General features: G+C 43.4%; 1 protein-coding gene across 1 annotated transcript in view; it reads right to left on the reverse strand.

Annotated features, from left to right (window-relative positions):
• The window catches only part of CCBE1 (collagen and calcium binding EGF domains 1), a 96,093-nt gene that overhangs the window by 24,675 nt on the left and 48,249 nt on the right, over positions 1-23,169 (reverse strand). Inside the window, exon 3 of the mRNA XM_017811365.1 lies at positions 199-251. Within this exon, the coding sequence (XP_017666854.1) occupies positions 199-251 (53 nt within the window). The remainder of the gene's footprint in view (positions 1-198; positions 252-23,169) is intronic.

The raw sequence follows: 23,169 nt of genomic DNA on the forward strand, positions 1-23,169 counted from the left end.
TAAGCAAAACTTTTGGAAGTTGCTGATATTTTTATTTTTCCAACAATTTTTTGGAAACAGTTCCCCCGACACATGAGATACAGCTGAGCCTGCAGTTATATCAGGTTGTTCTTCCAAACTGGCAATGTGGAAAACAGGGTAAACGGGGAAAGACAAATGCATGGGGACATAATGGGTAAGAACAGTGAAATCACATACCTTCAGGGATGCACTGTCCAAGAACAAACTTATAACCCTTACAGCATTTTTTCCTGAAAAACAATAAAATAAATAAATGAATAAATAAATGTATTCTCTAAAGGTTGGTGCTGCCTTTAAAAAGGTCATTGGTAGATGATGGATCTGATGAACCAAACAAGATGAGGATCCTGAGCACTGTAGCTGGAGGCATCTCAGCTTTAAAGAACGCAGCATGGAAATGCATCACTCAGTCCATGAGGCACTTAAATGGCACCATGTCCAACCACTTCAGCAGCTGGGTACCCCAACACCAACCTCCCCAACATCCCAAGTGGTTTCCAAAAACCCTGCTCTCTTGTGTTGACAGGATGCAGCACACCTCTGTGCTGTCCATATACACAACACAGGTCATCATTTTCACGGTACAGTGAAGAGTGTTTTCAAACATCCATCATGAGAATGTAAACTTGCAGAAAGGGGTAAGTCTCAGCGTGGAGTACACGGAGAATAAATGTTATCAGTAATTTCTCATCTTTCAACAAACCTGGAAGTGGTAAGTGAAATATATGGGGTATTTCAACTGGTATCTTATGTTGGCTGGGGGACAAAACTGAAGTGAAGCGTCAGTAGGATCAGATACTTTTTATGTGCCTATAACATGAAAAAAGTCTGAGGGCTGAGAAACTATTGTTTCTGATACACTGTAATGACATTTAGGCATCCGGCTATACCTGCTGGTTTGCTTTCTAGTCAGGAAAACACATTAAGTCACCAGGACTCACAGCAGTGCACTGGAGACTCTATAAACTGGTCTGTCCCTTATCACCCTGAGAGTTTCTTGCTGCAGGAACTTGGTGACCTTCAAAGGGTCCCATGTTGGTGACCAGCATGACTGCTGCAAAAGAAAACTGCTGCTCAGTGCGCTATGATATCAAGTACACGTGAGTCCAAGGGGGAAAAACCCCTGTATTTTACAAATTCACAGTTTTTCATGCCTTGTGGACGTGCTGAAATATCTGCAAAACTGGGAAACCATCCATTTTGTCTTTTCCTTTAATTCAATAATAGATGCAGAAGAGTGCTAAAGCCATGTCAGTCAATGTCACAACACTCCCCTAGAAAACACGCAGTCATCACAAATCATCATTATGCCGAATTTAAATCAACTATCAGTTGCAACTGACCTCCTAAAGCAAACAATGCATTACTCCAAACTATGTAAAAACAAACTTTAGCTCCATATTTTACCCTCTTCCAAGATTAGCTGGAATATAAATTACGCTTAATGAAGGTTGAACATCTGAAGAGGAAGCCTTGCTTTGTTATGCAAACAGTGGTCCCTCATTAGACTTCTCTCCAAACACTGCTGTGAAGTTTTATCTGCAAGACAAACAAACGCAGAAGGAATGAGTTCAAAGGTGCACTGGGGAGGCTGTTCATATGCTGCAAGCCATGCTGATGGCTTTCCAAGTGCACATCCATCTCCTCCTGTCTCCAGAAGAAGAGAGGCTGATAAAAGTTTGCCTGTAGCAGCTCTTCAGAGGAAGATACAGTCCTACTTGAGAGGGCTGGAAGATTAGAAAGGAGAACATCCCTGGCATGAGATGCTGACCTGTGGGGTTGTGCCAGCCAGAAGCAACCAGAAATAGGGAGCAGCAGCTTCCATCACGTCTACCCTTCTCCATGGAAGATTTTCAGGCTTAGAACCCTTAGGACTCCCACCCTGGGAGTGGCTTGTGGCAGCACATGGCAACTGCAGCCATGCAGCCTGCTCCTCAGTGAGGGCTCACCTGCTGGGAACCTTGCAGGAGCTGCCTCTCTCCTCTCAACTTGGACAGCAGTGGCTTTTGGCTGGGCTTGTTGGCTTTCTTGTGGCTAAACTGAGGCTTTATCCTCCTGAAAGCCAAACCACTTGCCTCGATCACACCTCAGTCAAACGGCCACGTATTGAGAACCGACCACATGCCAAGTTGCAGCCACTAGACACCACCCTGGTACCCTGATACTGCCCCAAAGCACAAACAGCCTTCCATAGCCTTGTCCAGGATTGATCCACTTAAAGCAACCAGAAAATCATGCTCGACTGGCAGATATCCAAGTCCTTGCTAAATTCCTCTCTTCAATGGCCTCTTGCAGCAATGAGTTCCACAGGGGGATAAGATGTTTTTGAGAAACCATTTCCTTGTTTTCAGTCTTCCTCTCAATTTTTTGTTGACTTTTCTCAGTTTACTGGCAAGGAGAGTTGAAAATATTTTCCTCTACAAACTTAAAGACTTTTCTGCACCATGGAAATTTTAAATCTCACTGAAAGGAGTGGTTTAGAGGAGGGATGCCCTGCTTTCAGGACCACATTCCAGAAACCAATTTCCCATGTTAATTTGTTCCCAGCCGAAGATTACAGATATCTGCATTAGTACTCAACAGCAAGCTTGAGCCATCAGCACAGTTTTGCCAGGGAAACCGCTACTTTAGGGTTAATGCACAGGAAATACAATACAACAATACCTATTTCTCTGAACATTACATTGCAACCCTGCGATCCCTGCATGCTTTAGCTTTCTAAATTCTTAAAGAGAAATCTATCAAAATGATGGACATATGAGCATTAACAAAGGCATTTTAATAGCAACACTCATTTTAAGACATCTAGGTCCAGGTTGACATGTCTAATCAACGTTGCACAGCAGCAATCTTGTTGTACATAATGAGAGGTAAGAGGGGGTTCCTGATAATTTTAGCTACTGAATAACTTTCAGCAAGGTGGTTGCTATGCAGCTGTACATGTGAGCACGTACGAAACACAAACACAGGGCTGTGCAAGAAGCTCCCTCAATAAAATCTGGATCTATGGGGAAATTAAGTTGATTCATTAACCTCAAATCTGGCTTACAAAAAAAGAAACTTCTGGCAGACTTATCTATTACAGCTTTTAATGAGGTACTTTGGCAATTAAAGATATAGCAACTCCTGATTCTCATGAAATCTTCACTCAGGAATATACACAAGCCCAAATTCACAAGGGCTTTGGGCACCACAATTTTGACCCCTACAATATCTAGCTTTTGTGTTACCTGTATGAAAATCCATAGCAATAGGGACTCTCTCAAAGCAAAGTCACTCTTGTTTTTTTTTTTCTGACTTAAAAAGCTGCAGGAAACTCAGGGAGATGTTCAACTACTCTCCTCTGCTCTGGAGGTTGAGATGCTCCTGGATCACTGAATGCCAGAAGATGGGATTTAGGGTCAAATGTTTGATACCAACAAACACATGTGTGACTAGATAAGCTGCAGATCTACCTTTGTTGCAGGCTTTTGTGGCCCATCACCTTGCAAACTGAGAGGGGAGCTGAGCTTTACAGGAGGTCCCCCCTGTCCCATCACCCGCTGGTCCCCCAGAGTGCCCAACACACAGAGTGCACCAGCACAACACCCCTGCCCCATTCTGCAAAGTGGTAGCTGCTCGATAGCATCGCCTCAGACAGGCAGAGTGAAAGGCAAGATGCAAGGAATGCAGCTTAATTAAGCCACCACTTTATTAAGTTAGCTTATCGGGCAGCTATCAGCAGTAACTCATCCAGCGCAGATCATGTTTTTTTTCCATAATTGTTTCCACCTGGTGCAGAGCTGCCATCACCCCCGGCCCACCTCTTGCTCTGCACGGGACACTGCAGCTGTCCTGGAGAGACTGACCAGGGAATACTCTGGGTGAGAGGGAAGGGAGTCACTCAGACTCCTACAGCTGCTGAAATGCTTCCGAAATGCAGACAATAAGAGGATAAACATTTTAAAGTGATAATTAACCTTCATCTGTCTGCAGTAACATGACAGTGACTTGGGCTGTAACATCAGCTGCTTGGTGCATTATTAAGGTTTTGGATAACACCAGCAAAGAGGCAATTCTAAAGCTCTGTCACAAGTTACTTTGAAAAAGATACGCGATGATCTTTCAGGGATTGAAAAGGGGAAGGCAAAGGGGAAATGCAAAGGGAAGAGGAAAGATAAAAGTTTTAAACCAGTTTCAGACAAAACTTAATATGGTAACAAAACTCTTGGTAAAGATGTCAAAAGTAGAAAGAGAAGAGTCTGCTCTAGGAAATATTTGCCTCCTGAGAGCAAAGTAGACTCAGAAATCTCTACGCTGAGTCAGAAGGTGAGTTCTTAGGATAAAATATTGGTCTTATTTTATCCCTACAATGCTGACAATCAGCCTCCAGGCTGGCTCCTCCCAGACACAGGTAGTTCAAGCAGAGGAACTTTACCTCCCATTCACTGGGGCTAGGGGCGCACACAAGGACAGTTTCTAGAGCTCAGCTGAGGCCTGAGGTCGCTTCACTGGTGCAGCAAATCCACAGGTGGTCAGGCAAGTCAAATCCCTCCTCTCCGAAATGCTTTTTCTGGCCAATGAATGTCAAATCAGTCACAGTTTAGAGGGCATAAAAGACGCTTAAGATTTTATGTAAGTTTAAATACGTCAACACTGTTTTCCCAGGTCGGTGCTGGTAGAAAGTAATGATAATATACTCAAGAAAATGTCTCTAATAAAAAAGCCATTTCCTATTGAGAACATTTTTTTTTATACCAGAGTTCTTCAGCCTATGTCATAACATGAACTCAGAAGAACTTGTGCTGTGTTTTGAAGACCTGAGTCAGCAAAGGCCATGGCATGGTGTTTTTCATTGCACAAAGGGGTCTTTGTTAGAGCCCCTCCTTATCATGCCTGCCCAGTGTTTCTTTTTTTTGGTCACACTGGCTTTAAAAAGTACATAGTGTAGCAAAAATGCAAATATAAAATACAGCAATTAACTTACAAAAAATAATTAGACAGCTATAAATGCAAGCCAATAAGGTACATTAAAAAAGAAACCTAACAAAAACCCAAACCAAACCAAACCAAACAAAGAAAAAAACCCCCCAAAAAACCCAACCAAAGTCTTATTTTTATCACATCCTATATAAAATTCAATTGAGGTACAGGTTTGTCTGCCAAAGCACGCACAGACAAAGCCCATCTGCAGTGCCAGCGCTTTAAGGAAGCAGCTCGGTAGCTGTGCACAGTTTCACTGTAATTCACATGGAGAGAAGATTTGTGTCAACATGGTGTAAAACTGAAGCAATGCACTTTATTTTTGTTTGCCTTTCCATGGGACACATACCAAAATCTTGAGTAAGAGAGGATGGCCTCCCTGCAGACACTTGCTCAACATACACTTTGCCATGATTTCCAGACTTAGTCCTTTTTCACAGTTTTGTAAAGAAACGATTTATGTTCACATTGGGTGCAACACAAGGTCCAAGGCCAGCCCGAGCCCTTCCATCACTGTCCCAGCTGAGAGCAAGTAACCCAAGTACGGTGACATCTTCTTATGCTGCAGCACCTACAAGTGCTGTGTGTATCTGTGTGCTATTTTATTTCTCTCAACTGACTGAATAGAGCAGGATTTGCCTGAAAAACCATGAAGACAACCCAAATGTGGAACCCAGACTTCTGAGAGTAAATTGCTACAACTTATTGGCTGATTTTTGTGGAAGTAAAATTTTTGGGTGATTAATGCGTTGCCTGAATCTAAGCTTTGGTTTTTGTTAGCTACTTAAGTCAAGTAGTTTTACCCACATATAATGGTTTTCTTTTTCTTAGGGAAAAAAAAGAAAAGCCCTGCTATCTGCTCTTTTGCTCAACTCCGACTACTAAGACAGATACCAGAAATGAAATCACATTCCAGTCATTGCTAATGGGAAGGTTTTGATAAGATTCACAGTTCCTGGGCTCCTCTTCCTTGAACGCAAGCCAGGGACCAGATCCTCTCCTGGCAAAAGCCACATACCTCTCTTGACTCCAGGGAACTGTGCCAGCGCTCACCCTGGGAGACCCCGACTGATGCTCTTGAAAGCTTTCAGACACGTTTCTTGGCTGCTCCTCACTGCTAACTGACTCCTTCTGTCCTCCAAGTGCTGTTTCATGTCATCTTTTTATGGTCAAAAGGGAGTTTTATGGTGCTGGAGCATAAACTGAGGTTCCTTCTTCTCACAAGAGAACTTCCAAACCAATATGATGGTTTGTAGCCCCTGCAGAGCACAGTATTTGTGAATGCTTAAAGCTCATTATTCTGTAAAAGAGAATAAAAATACTTTGAGAGGTGGAAGAAACCCTCCACCCTGTGTGTGTATCAGTGGGGCTTGGAGGTACTGACCTGCACGAAACTGAAAGATGCACAAGGAGCAAAACTTCACAGGTCTGGCAAATTTAGAGACCAAAAAAAAGTCTGTTTTTTTTGTAGAATGCAAGGCCTCTGTTCTCCTCAGACACAGCGCAGGACATGGCTTCATGATGGGGTTTACGGTTTTGTTTAAGTAAATTAGATGCAGCGTGGTGTTCAGTAGAGGTTTTCAACCATCTAGGCAGGAAGACTGCTCCCCCAACACATCCCCCTGTGTCAGCAGGTCGGCAGTCCCAGGAGACCATTGCTTTTGACTATTTTAGGGCTTTGGGAAGCAGACAGAAGGGTTGGTGTGAAAACCCTGCAGCCACACCAGAAAATTTTCTCATAGCCTCTGCTAACTGCAGAAAGAAGTGGCAACTAAACCTCAGCTTACTGTCTCTCTTTTTGGCAGAGTAAAGACTTCTAGAAACATTTCCTGTCATCCTCCTTTCCAATGTGAAGTGATATTAAAGGGTCATATTCGGATTTCCACATGAACCACATGGACTAGGGCTTCACGTTTTCAGGGAAGCCATGACACTGTGTGGCAGGACCAGCACCAACACTGGCCCTTGTCAGTGCCTGGTCCACCCAGAGGCTTGGGGCTGCAAACACACTGACTGACCACAGAATAATCAGCATCTTTTTTCTGTAGCACAGACCAACTGGCTGCACTGGTAACCATCAGTGCTTGTATCTCAGTTAGCATACCAAAGTCTAAAAATGACTAAATAAAGATCTGCCAGTGGATGTCCTCTAAGCAAAGAAGGAAACTCTCAGAAGGAAAACATTAGACAACTTCAAAAAGGTAATGACCCCTGTTGCTACTGGAAAAGCCGTTTGTTGGATATTTTACAAGCATGTGAACATCATCCTCAAAATCACATATGTGATTCCTTCAGTGCTGGACTGTACTTTCTTCCCATCTTTCTTGGAATTTTATTTCATTGGCTTTTGTTTTGTTTTGTTTTGTTGTGTGTTTTTCCTGTTTTGTTTGTTTAGGGTTTTTTATTTTGTTTTGGGGTTCAGGGGGGTTTTTTGGGGTTTTTTTTTGCTTTTTTTTTTGCTTTTTTTCTTAACACAAGGGAATGCTCATGTGGTTATCACTAGACAACATGTAAAAAATACCAGAATGATTAAATAAAAGGCTTTTGACTGTTTTCATCTGCTTAGACTCAGCTTTATATACATACTGTCAGCCTTGTCTTGCTATCTTTTCTTATAAATTTCTTTTATTTTCTGGCATTGTACCAAGAAAGTGATTTTGTTTAGTTTCACAGGTGAAGTTGGTATGGATTACACAGAATCAAATCAATGTTTGACAGGTGTGAAATTTGAGGGGAAGAAAAAAATGAATTTTATACAAAGATAGCACAGTTTGTATTTAATATAAAGTCTAATGAGCTGGCAAAATACAATGCATTCTCACAAATATATTGTCATTTCTAAGAAAAAGTTGTCTTCTAAATCTCAATTTAAATGATCCAAGACTGAGCTTGTGTTTTAAAATAACTCACTGCTCTGAGATTTAAAGTACAAAAAGTGAGCAAAAGTCTTTTTTTCCACCACCTCTGACTTCCAATTAGAGGACTGCAAGCCAAATTTCCTTCTAAGTCTGTAAGTAGTATGTTTTGCTGATGGCACACATTCAATTATATATCGAACCCAAGGTGAGCCAGAGTACAGGACTAATCACAGCACATCTGTCCTGTCTCCTGGATTTTTTTTAAACTTCCATGACTCTTCATTTTGTAGCTCCAATTTTCTACTAAATATCCATGTGAGATAGAGAGTAATAAATTCCATTTCAGGAGGGAAGGCAGAGCCAGAGTGGGGCTGCGAGGAGCTGTGTTCGCGGGCTGGCTGCTGTGCTGGTCCTCGGTCACTGGAGTCAAATAGCAATAAATTGCTGGCAAGCTCTCAGACTTACTGAATCAAGTCCAATCCAGCCCTGTTTATAGAGCATCTTTCATCAACAAGATCACAAAGATGCTGCATAAGCAATGTCTAACAAAGTCCTTTCGATAAACAACAAAAGGCAAGTGCCTTTTGCACAAGCATGCACGGAAAAACACATCACAGAAACTATGCCAGGCAGTCAGATCTCTAAAGCTAGATTTCCAAATAGGACATAAATCCCAATTAACCTTCAGGGAAGCTATTCAATCCATCTTTGTTTACTTACCGGTGAGCTGACATTAAAGGGCCTGATCCTGGTTCTGCTTCAATCCCTGGCAGCTTTACCAGGAACATGTGTTAGGCTGGGAACAGGCTCTGACCAAGACTTAAGATGGTGGGTGAGGACATGCTCGGCTCTGAGGACGTGCTACAGTTGGACTTCTTGGAAGAGTCATTCCAAAAAATCACTTCTGACATATACTTAATCAAGTCTGGATGACTTTTGTCATTGGAAACTGTTGCAAAACTCTTCCTGGTTTTGATGGAGTTGGGATTTGACATGTACTACTGCTCCTGTACTTCCCTCATGGGCACGACATTCATTTCTATCTTAAAGCATCCATCTACATACCAGACACAGACATAGATATCTAATCCAGAAATTTAACAGATATTTAATTTGTGATGGTTTTTGAAATTCCACTCCGGGAAAAAAGCAAATAAACAAGTCTAGTCAGGTTAAGAGTTTCAATTTTAATAGTCTAGATGTTGGGAGAACCAAACACAAAGCCATCAGCTTTTAAGGAAGTCATATAGCATGGAAAAATACTTGAAGAAAGATACATCTTTGAGCACCTCAGTCTCTACACTAGGTCCACATGATGTCCAGGTGACATCTCGATTTCCAGCACTGAGCTGGAAACTGACAGCATGAGGTAGATGTCTGCATTTGGATAATCTGCCTCTCTGTGGAAAACTCATGGTGAAAGGACAAGAGGCGCACAGGGCATGGAGGTTTGTGTCAATTGTCCCTGATTACTGGGACAACGTGACAATCTCGATGTTCACGCTCTATACCATCTACAGACAAGGGGTATGTGATGGCTCCTGTCTTCAGAGCACACTTTGTGCAATAAGCATAACAATCTAATTTTATACATTATGAATCACATAAGGGTGCTTAACAGCTACTTATGCCTAAGGATTTTTATCCTTCCAGAACTGGCTTAGAGTCACCGGGGCATGACCCTGTTTTAGCATAGCTGAGCGAATTTTTCAGGGCAAGGTTTCAGCCAAGCAGCAGAAACAAATCCGAGGAAAATAACCCTATATTTTTAGAAAAAACAGACTTGCAGCATAATTTGGGTTGCATGGGACTTTTGGAAAGCCTGTGATCCAAGTGCACCTGACAGCAGTGCTAACTGCTCAGAGATTTGCCCAGAGGAGTGTTGAATGTCTTCAGGGATGGAGACTGCCTCACTTCTCTGAGACCCTCTTCCAAGTGCTTAACCATTTCACTGTTCATTTCCCCCTTTATACCTACTTAAAATGTCTGTGCAGCAACCCCTGGCTCTTGTCTCATGTCATTTCACAGTGCACTTCTGGTGAAGGTCTGGCTTTGTCTTCTCTATAAGCCCCATGTCTTCTCTGTAACTCCCCATTAGGTAGTGGGAGGCACCAATTAAATTTTCCCCTCAGCTCCCTCTTCTCCAGACTGAGCAAGCACAGATCCCTTGGGCTCCAGTTGAATACAATGTACTTCAGCCCCTGAGCATCTCAGCTCCAGTTTTTTGGTAAGTGTACAAAACTGTACATAACGAAATCAAAAAGTAACACCAGCTGATATTCTCTAAAAATATTAAAGTAATTGGAAATGAGAAAACAAACAATTTAAAAAAAAATTATTTGTTAAATTACAGTTTTGGTCCTCTCCCACTGTTTTCTCTCCTCTCCTCTTCATTTTCCCAGTAAAAGTCTAAAAGGAGAAAAACTGAAAAAAAAAGAAGTACTAAATCTTGAAAGAAATACAAACATTGTTATTTTTTCATTAAAGTATTTTCAAACAAAAGGGTTGGCCAGCTCTGATCACTATCTAAGCAACAAGACCAAGTTAAAATTGTTCTTTTAATATAATTTCAACATCAATAGCAGCAGTGGAATTAACTTCTTAACATAAGCCCCTGGAAATCTCTATAAAGACACTAAAAAAGATGATATTTCAAGAGTGTTTCACTGATCCAGATGTTTCTCTCCTTTTCTCCTCTCTTTTATTGTTCCCAGAGAAGACCTTATAAATGCTGAAATTGCTTATTAAGTATACAGACTTAATGAATTGGACAAGGAAAGAAATAATTCTTAACATAACATGCTCACAAGTCAGACTCATGTTTATTGTCCACAGAGATGATAGCAAAATAGTCTCTATACACAGGGTAGTTCTTGTTAGAATGGAATTTGTCTCCATGAACCACTTGCAGCATACAGAAAAGATTAATTTCTAAGACAAGACAGTACAAAAGTTTGTTGAATTATGTAGTGATGCTATACCATGGCCCCAGTGCCAAGGATTACTTTTAGACCCCACACATCTGCAGGTTATTTGTTGCAGGGTAGGTGGATGAAGTGAATCTTGAGACAATTCTCTAAGCAGGGAAGCATTACTGGAACGAGTGGTTATTTATATGGTGTCACTGCAAGGCTTGGTGTCTGGGATGTGGCAGTTGCGTCTGAGCTGCCCCGGTAGCTGAGGCTACTCCACTCATACTACAGTCAGCAGATGATGGAAAGTTCATGAAGCAGCTTTTTGATGTGGCAATCAGCTCCTCTGTTAAGAATGGCAGTGGCAGGAACACCATCCGACCAATGAATGGGCCGCAGTGATTTAAGCACGGAGTGCACGAGACCGGCAGTGCCCTCTCCACGTCAGTGCATCCTGCTCTTTAATTTATAAGCAAATGGGTGGCACGAGGCCAGTTTTAAAAATAAGGAGCAAAGCTGTTTTCAGAAACTTCCTTCCATTTCCCCACCATGCCGTGAACTACACAGGGCTCAGCTTTCTATCCAGTCAGAGCCGAGACTTGATGTCGATTGTCCATTAGCCAAGTACTAATTGCAGGAGCGACCGTGCCATGCCCTAACAGATCAAACCACAGCCCTAGTCCTATTTCCTGTTGCTTAATTTAATGGAGCTGGCATTGGCTGGTGCTCTTCTCTCTCACCCTGCTGCTGGAATGTGGCCTTAGCTCTGAATAACCTACTGAGGTTGAACAGACGACTTGTATGAGATGTTGAAATGCGATTGAGACAACTCACACCCCATTTCACTCTGTGTGCTTGATATTTGCAACCACACTCCAGTTGAAAGAAAGGCTCTCCTCCACCTCCAGCCCTCCTCTAACCCACTGCCCCAAAACCAGGTATGAAGTCTGCTACCAGGCATGATGCCTGGACTGCCTGAGGTAGTATGAAGATGCGCTTTGCTTTGGATAGCTATGAAACACTAAGAGAAAAGAGGTGGATTTGAACCACAGGCAAAGTGGACTTGCTGTGGGGAAAACTCTTGCTGCTGGGATAGAGACCTGAAGGCAAAAAGATTTGGCATGCCCCAGGGAGCTGAGAATAAAGGTCACAAAACCAAACCTGCACTCTACCATCCTCAGGTGGCTGGAGAAGATGTGGTTCTGAGCTGGTGGGGATGGCCTGTGATGAGTGTAGGGGGAACCTCAAGCATGATGACATCTGAGAGAAAGCCTGTTGCTTGCAGTGTTCTGCACTTACCCCTGTATTATTTGTGCTTCACAATTGAAATGGGGTTGTGTTTTCTGATACTAGTGCCAGCTGGCATATGTCAAATTTACATTATTACACTCCTTCCTAAAATCAATGACAACCAGGGATCACTGCTGGAGCTGGTGCAGCAGTTCCAGTTCCAGGCAACAATTCAGAGCTGCAAGCACTGGAGTGACTCTGGTGTTTGAAGCATCAAAATGGCCTCAAAATTTTGGACTCAGAAGCAAAAAAACCTGTGAGACCAGAGTGAGAAAAGAATCAGGGTTACTTACCAATTTACTCAGGGGGCTAAGTAGAACAGTTAGTGCTGTTGCCTAGAGATAACATCACTCCTTGAAGGCATACACAGAGCATTATTACTTCATACCTGTCCAGACTGCCTTAGAAGGTACTTTGTAAGGTCTCATCTGTACAGGATCAGAATTTTTCCTTGCATTCCTGGTTTTCTCAATTAAGGTCCCTCAGTTTGCCTCATTTCATCAGGCTTCTTCTCCCTGCAGATCATCCTGAACAACTATCCTGTGCAGCCAGCCAGTCGTGGCATTCGATGGTTTTGTCTGTGACTGCAGGGCCTTTTCAACTCGCAAACATTTGTTTTCTTATAGCAATCGGATTTTGCTTTGTCTGCCTTACTTCTGTGACCCAAAATGAGGGCAAGTATCCTGCTGGCTGTCAGTTTTAAGATGTGCTCGCTGCTGGTCATGTATTTGTTTGCTTGTGGGAACTCTTCTCTCCCCATCTCCCTGCCATGGGCTTTTGGCATTTCTCTCATAATGTCCCTTTTTTTTTTGGGTGGTGGTCTGGACAAACCTCCTTTCTGAGTAGCTCAGGCTGCTGTTTCTTGACAACATTCAGTGCCCTGTTTCTGTTTCTTCCTTTACCATTAGCACATTTAAAGTATTATGGCCTAAATATCTTGCTATCATAATACCTGTTGATATCCAGGAAATATGTTGAAGGATGGTACTCCTGAGGTGATCTGAACCTGACTGCACAGCCCTCACTGGAATGGCATCATAAACCTGACAAATTTGGTGTTGTTAACAGGAAAGTTAGGCAACTGCTACAACATGCAACTTCATCTCTGCTAGTGCTTTATTCTCTATAGAGTATTTAAACAGCTTCTTCATGTCACAGCAGTTATGGCTGAGAGGACACCGTTTTCCTCCAGGACATCCTCAGAGGTAAAAGGAGCATCATCTCATGCTGGGGAAGCATGATGGATCACTTGAAAAGGAAAGAAAGACCTCTTGCCTTCAGTGCAAGGGGAAGAGACAATAGGCTGCTGCAGGTACACAGGAAGTGAATATTGAAGGTGCACTGCAGTCTCACTGCCTGACAGTCTCACTTGCCTTGGCCACACCAACTACATCAGCAACATCCTCTGGTCACCTGGTAACCTCTTCCTCTGAGATTAATTAGGGGAGACGTGCTAACGGAACGTGATGTATCTTGGGCTCTTAAAATCTAATTTCCAAGTAAAATGAGTGACAGTACTAAGAGCTTTTTGTAGCAGGGAAGTTACAGCTATGGCCTCAGTCAGCAGCAGTCCCACATCACCTGTGGGAAGTGTTGACAAGCAAAGGCAAGTGCTACACTGCTCCACTGCCCAGGACAAACCACCATCACGGCCACAGGCACGAGTCATCACCTCCATCTTAAGCAATCCCCTGGGGAAAGTTTGGGTAATTTCTTCCTGTTAACTTATCCTCCTCTAATACATGTTGTTGCTAAACTTCCAGAAATTGTCAGGTTGATGTTGCACTTAAATAAGTAAAATATAGAGTAACTGTTAAGGAAGTCTAGAAGATAAGGGAGTAATTTATTTTTTCTGACTAACTTATCATGACTGATGTGGCTGTGGGTGATAGTCACTTGGGTGCTCCAAAAGTTAATTTTAGTTCTCCCTGGAAAGTGCACGTTGTCTCCAAAAAGTGGTATTGCATTGTATTCCCAAGGCATCTGTCTGTGTTAGCTTGTAGACACAATGCTAAATTTAGATCTGAGGCTAAATCAATATCAGCAAAACCAAGATTAGCATTGCAAGATTCATACTTGAGAATATACATTTTGTGTTTCTGTTCCTCTCAGAACATATATTTTGTGTTAATTTGTACTACTTCTACATTACTACCAATTCATCTGCCTGTAGTACTTGTGCATTGTCTTTGAGCCCACTCCACAGTTCACACCACAATTTTATGCGGAATAAAAGAAACTAGCTATTTTCTTTCCTACTCTGTTCACAAGTTTGCTTTTATTCCCAAGACACTCCAACGAAGAAAACCCAACATTTTTACAGCCTGAGATATCAATCTGATTCTGCTAAGTTGTTTGAAAGCACTATATTATAACTGGCGCACTCTAATATATTTGGAATAAAGATTTGGCATGCGGTGTAAAGCAGACTCCCCCAAATGCATGAGTACAAGCAGCAAACTGAAATTAATATTGTGAACATTCCTCAGGAAACTTCATCTCAGTTTGAATTTTTTCTCCAATCTTTTCTACCTAATGAAGTGCTTGTTCATCACTGTTACAACCTGATGGGCACAGTGTGTATTATAATCTCACCATCTGCATCATTTACATTCCCAAATGTAGAATCTCAGCCCAGATGTCTGACTTATCTCCAAGGCGCTGACTTTGGGCATATGGTTTTTATTTAAGAATCACAATACTTACAGAAATCCAGTATCTATTACCTATCACAATTGCAGATAATAACAGAATAAATTTATCTTGGGCTTTTTATTGTTGCCCACACAGACACTTTGTGGATGAATCTCTTGAAATGCAATAATAAAAACAGGATGAAAGGTAAGGCAGGATGTAAAGCAGAGTGCTTCGTTACAGATGAAGTCTGTAGAATGTATAGCAAGCAGAAGAAAAATGTGCAATCCTTAGTAACATGGAAATCCTGAAGCAAGTCATGACTCTGAGAAACAATTCAATGCTGCGGCATTAGGTAGCACCAAATCCACAGTTCTGTTAAGTTTTTGTAGAATCCAGCAAAATCCACTGTGCTGGTGCTCAGCAGTAATGATTGACCTAATGTGCAAGGGGGGCCCATAACCTGAAAATAACATCACACTCTCCTGTTTGAACACAGAGCTCGAAGCTTCTACCGAGAAGTCGTGTGGTGTTTGCTGGCACAAAACCCCCCACTTGAAATAAAAAGTACACCTTCATTTGGAAATGTGTCATGTTACATGTTTTGCTCTGACTTGGATTTCTGGACCTTTACACACTCTTAATTAGTACTGGTAGTGGTAATAATATGTTTTTACTTCCATAATGTTAACCTCCAAAATATGAATGCTGCAAATAGAAACTAAGTTCAACATAAAGAAAACCAATAACTCCTTACTTAAATTTCTTCATCTTCCCACTTCGATAATTCTATGATTCTAAATTCTTAGAGTTACTACCAAATGAACACTACCCTTTGGCTTTCACAAAGAAAAATATTCGTACTTACATTAGACTGACACCAAACCATGCCTGTCATTGACGAGAATTCCAAGTCCTTATGCAAACTCTGACCAAAACTACAATCCTTGACTGAATACATTTTCAAGCCACAGCTATGACAGCATGTAGAACACAGATACACAAGGACCAGCACAGAGATCTCCACATTAGCACATTGTGAGTGCAGGAAAATCAATGCCATCACATTCTTTATTGTAGCCATACACATTCCTCATTATGACTGTACACAATTTTCAGTGAAGTAGCTGAATTACATCTCAGACATCTGGATAAGTACAGGTGTCTCTGTCTTCAGCTGGGGGGACGGATGCTTCTGGAGAGCAGCTCAGCCTAGCAATGGCATTGTAAAACTCCTAACCCCAAGACCTCGAATGAGACATGCAAGTAGAGAAAACCTGGGCCTTAATGCCACAATTTTCAGCAGGGTTATCCAAGTTTTTTTAAACTCTTTCAGAGCTTCACTCCTACGGGATGTGGTCAAAGGCCATGAAATAGTGAAATTTGCACCAAAACCAAGAGGAGGAGGTTGCCTCCCTGCTCACTCTGCTTAGAGTCTCCAGTCACAGCCCTTCTGGGGCTGGGGGGCCCTGCGGAGGTACCTCCTCAAACCCAAACACCCCCACGCACAAATGCATCACCCCAAGTGGAAGGCTGGGCGTGTGCCTGTGGTTTGACAGCCAAGCACTGTGAACCCAGAGCTCCTCGAGAGAGGGATCAGTCTTGTGGGAGCTCTTAGGGGAACTCTGTTTGCAGAGCTGGAGACAAGGGCAGCCGCCCCCTCAGATGCGCAGCTCCACTGACCCTCCCTGTGGATTCAGCTGTTTCGTAAGCCAGGGAGAGTGCAATACTAAAACATCATTGCATTTGGACCTCTCAGGAAACCTTTCCAGAAATGGAACTAGAAAAAACCCCCAAGACTACAATCATGTAATTAAATGCTGAATCACAACAGAGAAACGCAGAAGCCCAGGGAAAATTATGCTGGCATGTGGTTAACGCTGGCTTTTCTTAATTTGTGAGTGCCAAAATCCTTTGTGTGTTCACAAGGTCACTGTTGTGTGCAATGGCAACTTTATTTGATCATTGTTTCCAACACACCAAACTCCCTTCCAGTGCTCCTTGAAGCCATCAGAAATTATGCTTGTCCCCCTGTACTTGTCCAGTTAATGTCCAACTTACTACTTCATCTGCCAGAATATTTTAACAATGCAGCCCTACAGAAAACAGGGTTCAGAGCACCACAGTGCAACACCATGGGCTGCCTCAGTGCCAGCCCGGTGACTGTGCATCATCAAGGAATGATGGTGGATGTCTAATGGGGGACAAATGTAAAACACAGGCTGGGGTGAAAAATCATGGGAATGGGCACTCCAATCTCTATCCCTGGATCTTTTCTAGCCCAGTGAGCAGTGCATAAAGGGGCCATCATTTAACCCCTTTGAGGAATCAGTTGACGGTGCCCCACCACTGAGCATGGACTGGCCTCATGGTAGTGACTTTGAGTGTGCCAATGTGGGCCTGGCAGTGGGACAGCTGCCTGTATCCATCACTCTGCCCAGGCATTGCTCTGTGTTTATATTCCCCTGTCCTACAGCTTTGGGAATAAAACAGGGACAATTAGACTTTTATTGCCCACTGCGATGTCACCACAATTGCAGTACTTTGATCAATTCTTGTCAGGGAATGATCTTTGGAGTAAATGCTGCCAGGGACTGAAAAAAATGGCTGATGATTTTGCTTGAGGAGCAAGCTCAGTGGCTTGCTCATCACCTGTTTTTAACTGTGCAATGCAAAACCAGCAGGGAGTCCAGCAGAAGCCTCCTATCCTTGAACACATCTGTACAACTGTCTAGGTGCTACCTGATCCCACCACCACTATCCTTTACAGAAGGAAGGGCAGGACTGTTTTGCCCCTCCACGAGTGATAAAGCAGTTAAGAGAACATCTGAGATCTTACAAAAATGATGAATTAACTTTCCACAGGTAGTCCAATAAGTTTTATGCTGCTACCTACAAAAATGTCAACTGCAGAGTTTCTCACTGGAATTTAGCTGTTGCATTTTGACAGCGATGGAAAAGAACAGCAAAGTGGTAAAATCTGCTCTTATTAGGGCTGGGCAGTAAATTACATGCTCTGCTCCATCCACAAAGAAATGTTTATCAACTGCTGCCAAAAACCACAGCACCCTGGTGTTTCCTCAGGCTTGCCTTCCATTTCTACAGCCACTGAGGAGGCTACTACCCTTGGGAAGTCTCATTTAGGATAAACAGTTCTTTATGTTCATTATCGTGATTCCCAGAGAAAGCGCTGAAGGAGCTAATTAGCAACTAAGCATGACCGATCAGGCAGCCTGGAAGCGCCAAGATGGATCTTTAAGTGCATCTTCCAGGCTGAAGAGCTACAGAAAACCTCATGACTCTTCCTCTGGCCCCAAGGACACTCAGGCTTTGAGCTGGGAATTTCTTCTTTTTTGTTGGAGTGACAAACAGTTCACTGGAGGGCAGGAGGGAAATCAAACTACAGTGCTGCTTCAGGAAGTGACTGATTTTAAGAAAAGGCTGAACAGACCAAGTGACCTCAGCTGCTCCTCATATGTCTTCCCCTCTGGGCCCTTCACCATCTTCGTTGCCCTCCTTGGGATGCAACTGCATTGCTTGGGGGTTTTTTTGCCATTCAGCCTTTGAACCTCAGTTTGCCCTCACTTTGGTCTCATGGATGGCAGGCCCTGCTGGGCTCAGCGAGCTCAGAGTCTAGGCAGGAGCACCCACGGATGCTCACAGCCACCTCATCTGCAACCAAGAGCTCCAGAGAAAAATGGCAGCTTGGCTTTGGCTCAGCTGCTGGGGCTGGGGGCTCACACCCACTTTTGCCTGGCTCATTCCTCTCATCCCAGTACACTGGGGTTTCTGAACTCAGCAGCTGTAGTTCATCATTCAACCAGTGAGGGGAAAACAGGATTTATAAGCAGCCCTCCTCAGAGTCTGTTTTAAATCCAAGCAAGATGAAGCATTTTGCCAGTTAGGGAGTTAGCCAGAGTCTTCCAGAGTGGCATAGTTTTTTGGTTCGGCTTATTGCCTTCACCACAGATTTAGCTCAACTCCTAGTAAAAGGGGTTAATCTCTCCTAGTCAATATGGCTTATTAAGAGATCACAGTAATCCCTCTATGGGTTCAAAATCGACAAGTTGAAAATATATTAACATACTCAATGCCATGGCAGATTAAAAGAAATGATACTCATGCTGTGGCCTTTCTGTAAGCTGAAGGCTGGATTTTGTTCTGCTGGTTGTACTACCTAAAAGAGCTGTTTGCTAAGATACAATTTGATTGCTGTCTGATGTTTTCTAACAGGCATAGAGATTGTCTCACTTTCAAAATGTCTAAGATTTCAAAGACCCACAAAGACAGTCTTCCAATTCCCAGTGGCCTGCAGGAAATGCTTGTAACCCATGAGTTTGAATCATTTTTTATCAAATCTTGTTCAAGTTATTTTTTCCATTACCAATTTCTCTCTCCCCCAATCATTATTTACTTATACATTCTTTGCTACTTAGAAACACAGGAGGAGAGAACAAATGCATCAGCCAGTAACGCACTGAGGATCACTTCTGGAAACGCTAATGGCTTCTCACTCAACAAACAGATTCTGATGTAGGCACGTCTAGTTCAGAGAAGGAAGCCGAGAGAATGGAACCATTTCACATGAAAGCATAGGGATGGCCAAAACCCTTATACAACACAATGGGATAATCAGCGTGGTTAAAAACAAAACCATCACTGTGGTGCTGGACTGCACTACACACGGTGCCCCAGAGACCTGCCTGTCCTGGATTCAGCAGGACATACAAATAGTTGGGCTGTTTAAATAGATGAGGAATCACGGCCAGAATTCCACCCCATCTTCAGAGCCTGGGTTAGCCAATGTGCTTTGGACGTGGAGGGAGAGCTTTGCAACTGCACCAAGATGAGTACAGGCTGGATGGCCCTGTCTGCCTTCCCCACCTCAGCCTGCCTGGATTTTCCCCTGCCGTCAGCAGGCAGAAAGGAAAGTAAGGAAATAAGGTCTGGCCTGGGGGAAATAATATTAAAAAGAAAAAGACAACATTTAAGTTTCCCACTGCACTGAAAGACAGAGGACAGCAGTAGGAGCTGAAAAGGCAGGTTTTGATCAGCAGGGGAACTCAGCATCCCCCTGCTGCACGACTGCACAAGGGCCCCAAAAGGCAATAACCTACTTTTTTGCTTCAGCATTTCCAAAGTACCTAGGAATGTGTGGTGCTTTCTTACAAAAGCGGGACAGCAATGAGGCAATCCTGTGGCTGGAGTGACACCACAGAGCTGCTCCCTTTCCACAGCAACCCACCTCCCTTGCCACCAAGGTGTTTGGAGCCAGCAGTTCTGCTCCCAGCCAACACTGAGGGCCATCATACAAGGACACCCAAGGAGATGGGATGAGACTGGGTACCCCTTCCTCACCTCCTGGCTGCTGCATGTCCTGCACACAGCATCACATGTTCAAGAGCAAGGAACAGTACTGCAAAGGAAGCTTGTAAATAAGGCAAGAACTTCTCAGTGGGGAAAAAAAAAAAGGACACTGAAAGAGGGGTGGGACAACAGACTGAAACTCTGGCATGGTGGGGAGAAGGCAAATAAGGAGCATTGCTATGCTGTGTCTTGCTTCATAAAATCCAGAGAGAACCAAAGGAAATGATGAAGCAGCAGAATAAAATAAACCAGATAACAAGTACCTTTTCATGCAACACTAAACTGCAATATTTGGGGTGAGTTGGAGGCTAGAGGATTAGGGATGTTCACACAGGACTCTGACATATTTACGAGGATGGGCTCTAGGTGAGCACCACAGGTAGAATTCTACCTGTCCCCTTGGCACAGACAGGCACAGAGATCCTGCCAGATGCAGAGGGTTGGTAGGCACAGCAGCAGTCCTGCCCAGAGCTGCTTTCATGCTGCCACCCGCCAGCATTTTATCTAAGCTCGTACAAAATCACCCATCACCAGACCATCTCAGCCTCCTGCAACCATCAGCAATCTGCTTTTTATAGAGTCATGGAATCATTTAGGTTGGAAAATACCTCCAAGATCATTGAGTCTAACCATTAACCCAGCACTGCCAAGCCCACCACTAAATTATGTCCCTGAGGGCCACATCCACATGTTTTTTAAACGCATCCAGGGATGGTGACCCCACCACTTCTCTGGGCAGCTTATTTAGTGCTTGACAACCCTTTCCATGAAAAAAAATTCCATAATATCCAACCTAATCCTCCCTTGATGCAACTCGAGGCCATTTCCTCTGGTCCTAATCTTTGAAGCTCTTGCTGCAAACAGGAATGCCGAGGAAGAGCAGCTTATGGTCAGCCTACTCAGCTACCTGGGCCAGTTTGAAAGCAAGATAAAGCAGCTCCCTGAGTGTTATGACAAGAAGCTTTGCAGCAAAAATGAAGCAGAGAGGCTCTGTTTACAAGAACCGCTTGTAAATGGAAACCAAGACCCAAATCTGAAAGGAAAACCACATGGCCATAATCTCTCTCCCATGAAAGGAGCAGTAATTACAAAGTCACCCAGCAAGCTAAATGGTCTTCTCTAACCAAACGAGGATTACAACTGCATTCCTGGATCATACCTGACCTGGAGAGGGCTCTGAAATGTGTGTGTGGGGGAAAGGCCTCCTCCCTAGCTGAGTTACATGTCCCTGGCACAGCTAGACAAAAGGTTACAGATCACCTCAGTTAAATTTACACAACAACCCGAATGATTTTCCTGGAATGAAACCTTGACGTGAATGTTTCCAGAGGGAGATGGAAACCAGGCTGCATCCACTGCTTCACTGTCAAGAGGAAATGTGTGAAGTATATGATGGGATTGACTATATTTCATAATGCAACTTGTAGGTGCAAAGTAAGTGTGGATTTAGGAGGCTGTTGCAGTATTTACTCTACCAACAGATGTTCCATGCAAAGACTGGACTTTGGTTTGTACTTCATCCCAGTGGAACGATGGGCTAGGTTTGAATTTGTTCTGAATGACTGTGCAAGATGGGGCCCGCAGTGGGCCCATATTTGCCCACACAAGTGCACTTGGACAGATATAGATGCATAAATCAGCACTTCTACAAGCAACAAGCCCTTATACCAGGGCTCTTAATGCCTTAGAGCGACAGCAAGGAGATTCCACCCAGGGGCTTCCGAACCTCCATTCTGATCATTGCAATGCGAAACAGCTCCAGGACTGAGCTCCTCCAAAACCTCATCTTGCCTCTGACATGGCATCTGTAGAAATGTAGGGCTGCCAGAAAGTCTAAACACCAGCTTGGGGTGGCAATGGAGCTGAAAAAAATTATGGAATACTGCCTTTGCAAGCACTGAGTAATGCCAACAGGGAATAAGAGAGAGCCTCTAAAGACAAAAACCAAGGTCTTGGTTAGAAGGCCGTTATCATCAGCTCTGAAAAGGAGTGCACTGACACAGGACATTCAGTCAGAGGCATAGATAAATGTATAAGAAAACAATCAAGCCCTTGTTCTCCTTGGGAAACCCAGGAGACAGTCATTCTTGTACTCATACGATTAAGTGTCCTATTGCACAGCCTTGCAACATGATTCTCACGGGTTTTCACGCAGTGGGCATGATGAAAGGGCTTACTGCAAACCCATCACATCAGCAGGGACCTTCCCTACTCCAGATCAATGCACACAAAAAAAGTAGGCCCTTGCATGAAGTCTCTGCCCTCAAACACAGCCATAGCCTCCTGACACCCACAGTCACTGGTCTCAGTACACAGGGAAACAAAACAGCAAGTTGGCAACCACACACTGCTGAGCACTGTGGTGGAGACAGAGGCAGCGGTGCCTGCAATTTACAGCATTCTCCCTGACCAGCATTTTGTGTGGCAAATGCTCACATTAAGGTGCCTGAAAAAACACTGAAATCAGTGCTTGCCCAACACCAGATTCTAGTCAGCTCAGATGTCCAAGCTACTGCTGTTTTTCCCAAGTAATTTGCAACTTTCAGCTTTCACTTGAAAACTCAACATGTTGCAAATTCCAAGAAAACTGCTGAAATTTTTAGCAGCATCACGCTCAGAAACCAAAATCAAGAAACAATCCTTAAAGCATCACCCAAAAGCAAATAATTTAAGGAATTAATGGCTGTACTGACACCCTTTTCTAGCTGAGCACTGGTTATGCCCCAACATATTTCTGCCAACTGAACAGAGGTACATATCAGCCTTTCCCTACATCACAAGTATAACAGTCATTTTTCAAGAGCTGAAATTTCACCAGTGGCCGCTTGTCGCTGCACTAACCATCATGACAGGCTGGCTTGTTGCAAAAGGGAGTTGTTTTCTTTGTCAATTATGCCATTATTTCCAAAAACATGCTTTAAATGACGGGATATAAATCTTGGCAGGCCTCTCCTAAGCACATTCTGCCCCACATAAATATCAGCAGTGAAAAGCCATTTAACAAAAGCATTAGACCCAAAAGACGAGCAGGGCTGGATCGTGGGAGAACGCTGGTGAGAAGCACAGCTCCACGATAGCACGGCAGCCAAAGAAAACAGGGCTGCTCCGAGGCTGTCCCTCGTGTG

The sequence above is a fragment of the Lepidothrix coronata genome, unplaced genomic scaffold (assembly GCF_001604755.1).
Source record: "Lepidothrix coronata isolate B3197 unplaced genomic scaffold, Lepidothrix_coronata-1.0 Scaffold31, whole genome shotgun sequence".
Lineage (NCBI taxonomy): Eukaryota > Metazoa > Chordata > Aves > Passeriformes > Pipridae > Lepidothrix > Lepidothrix coronata.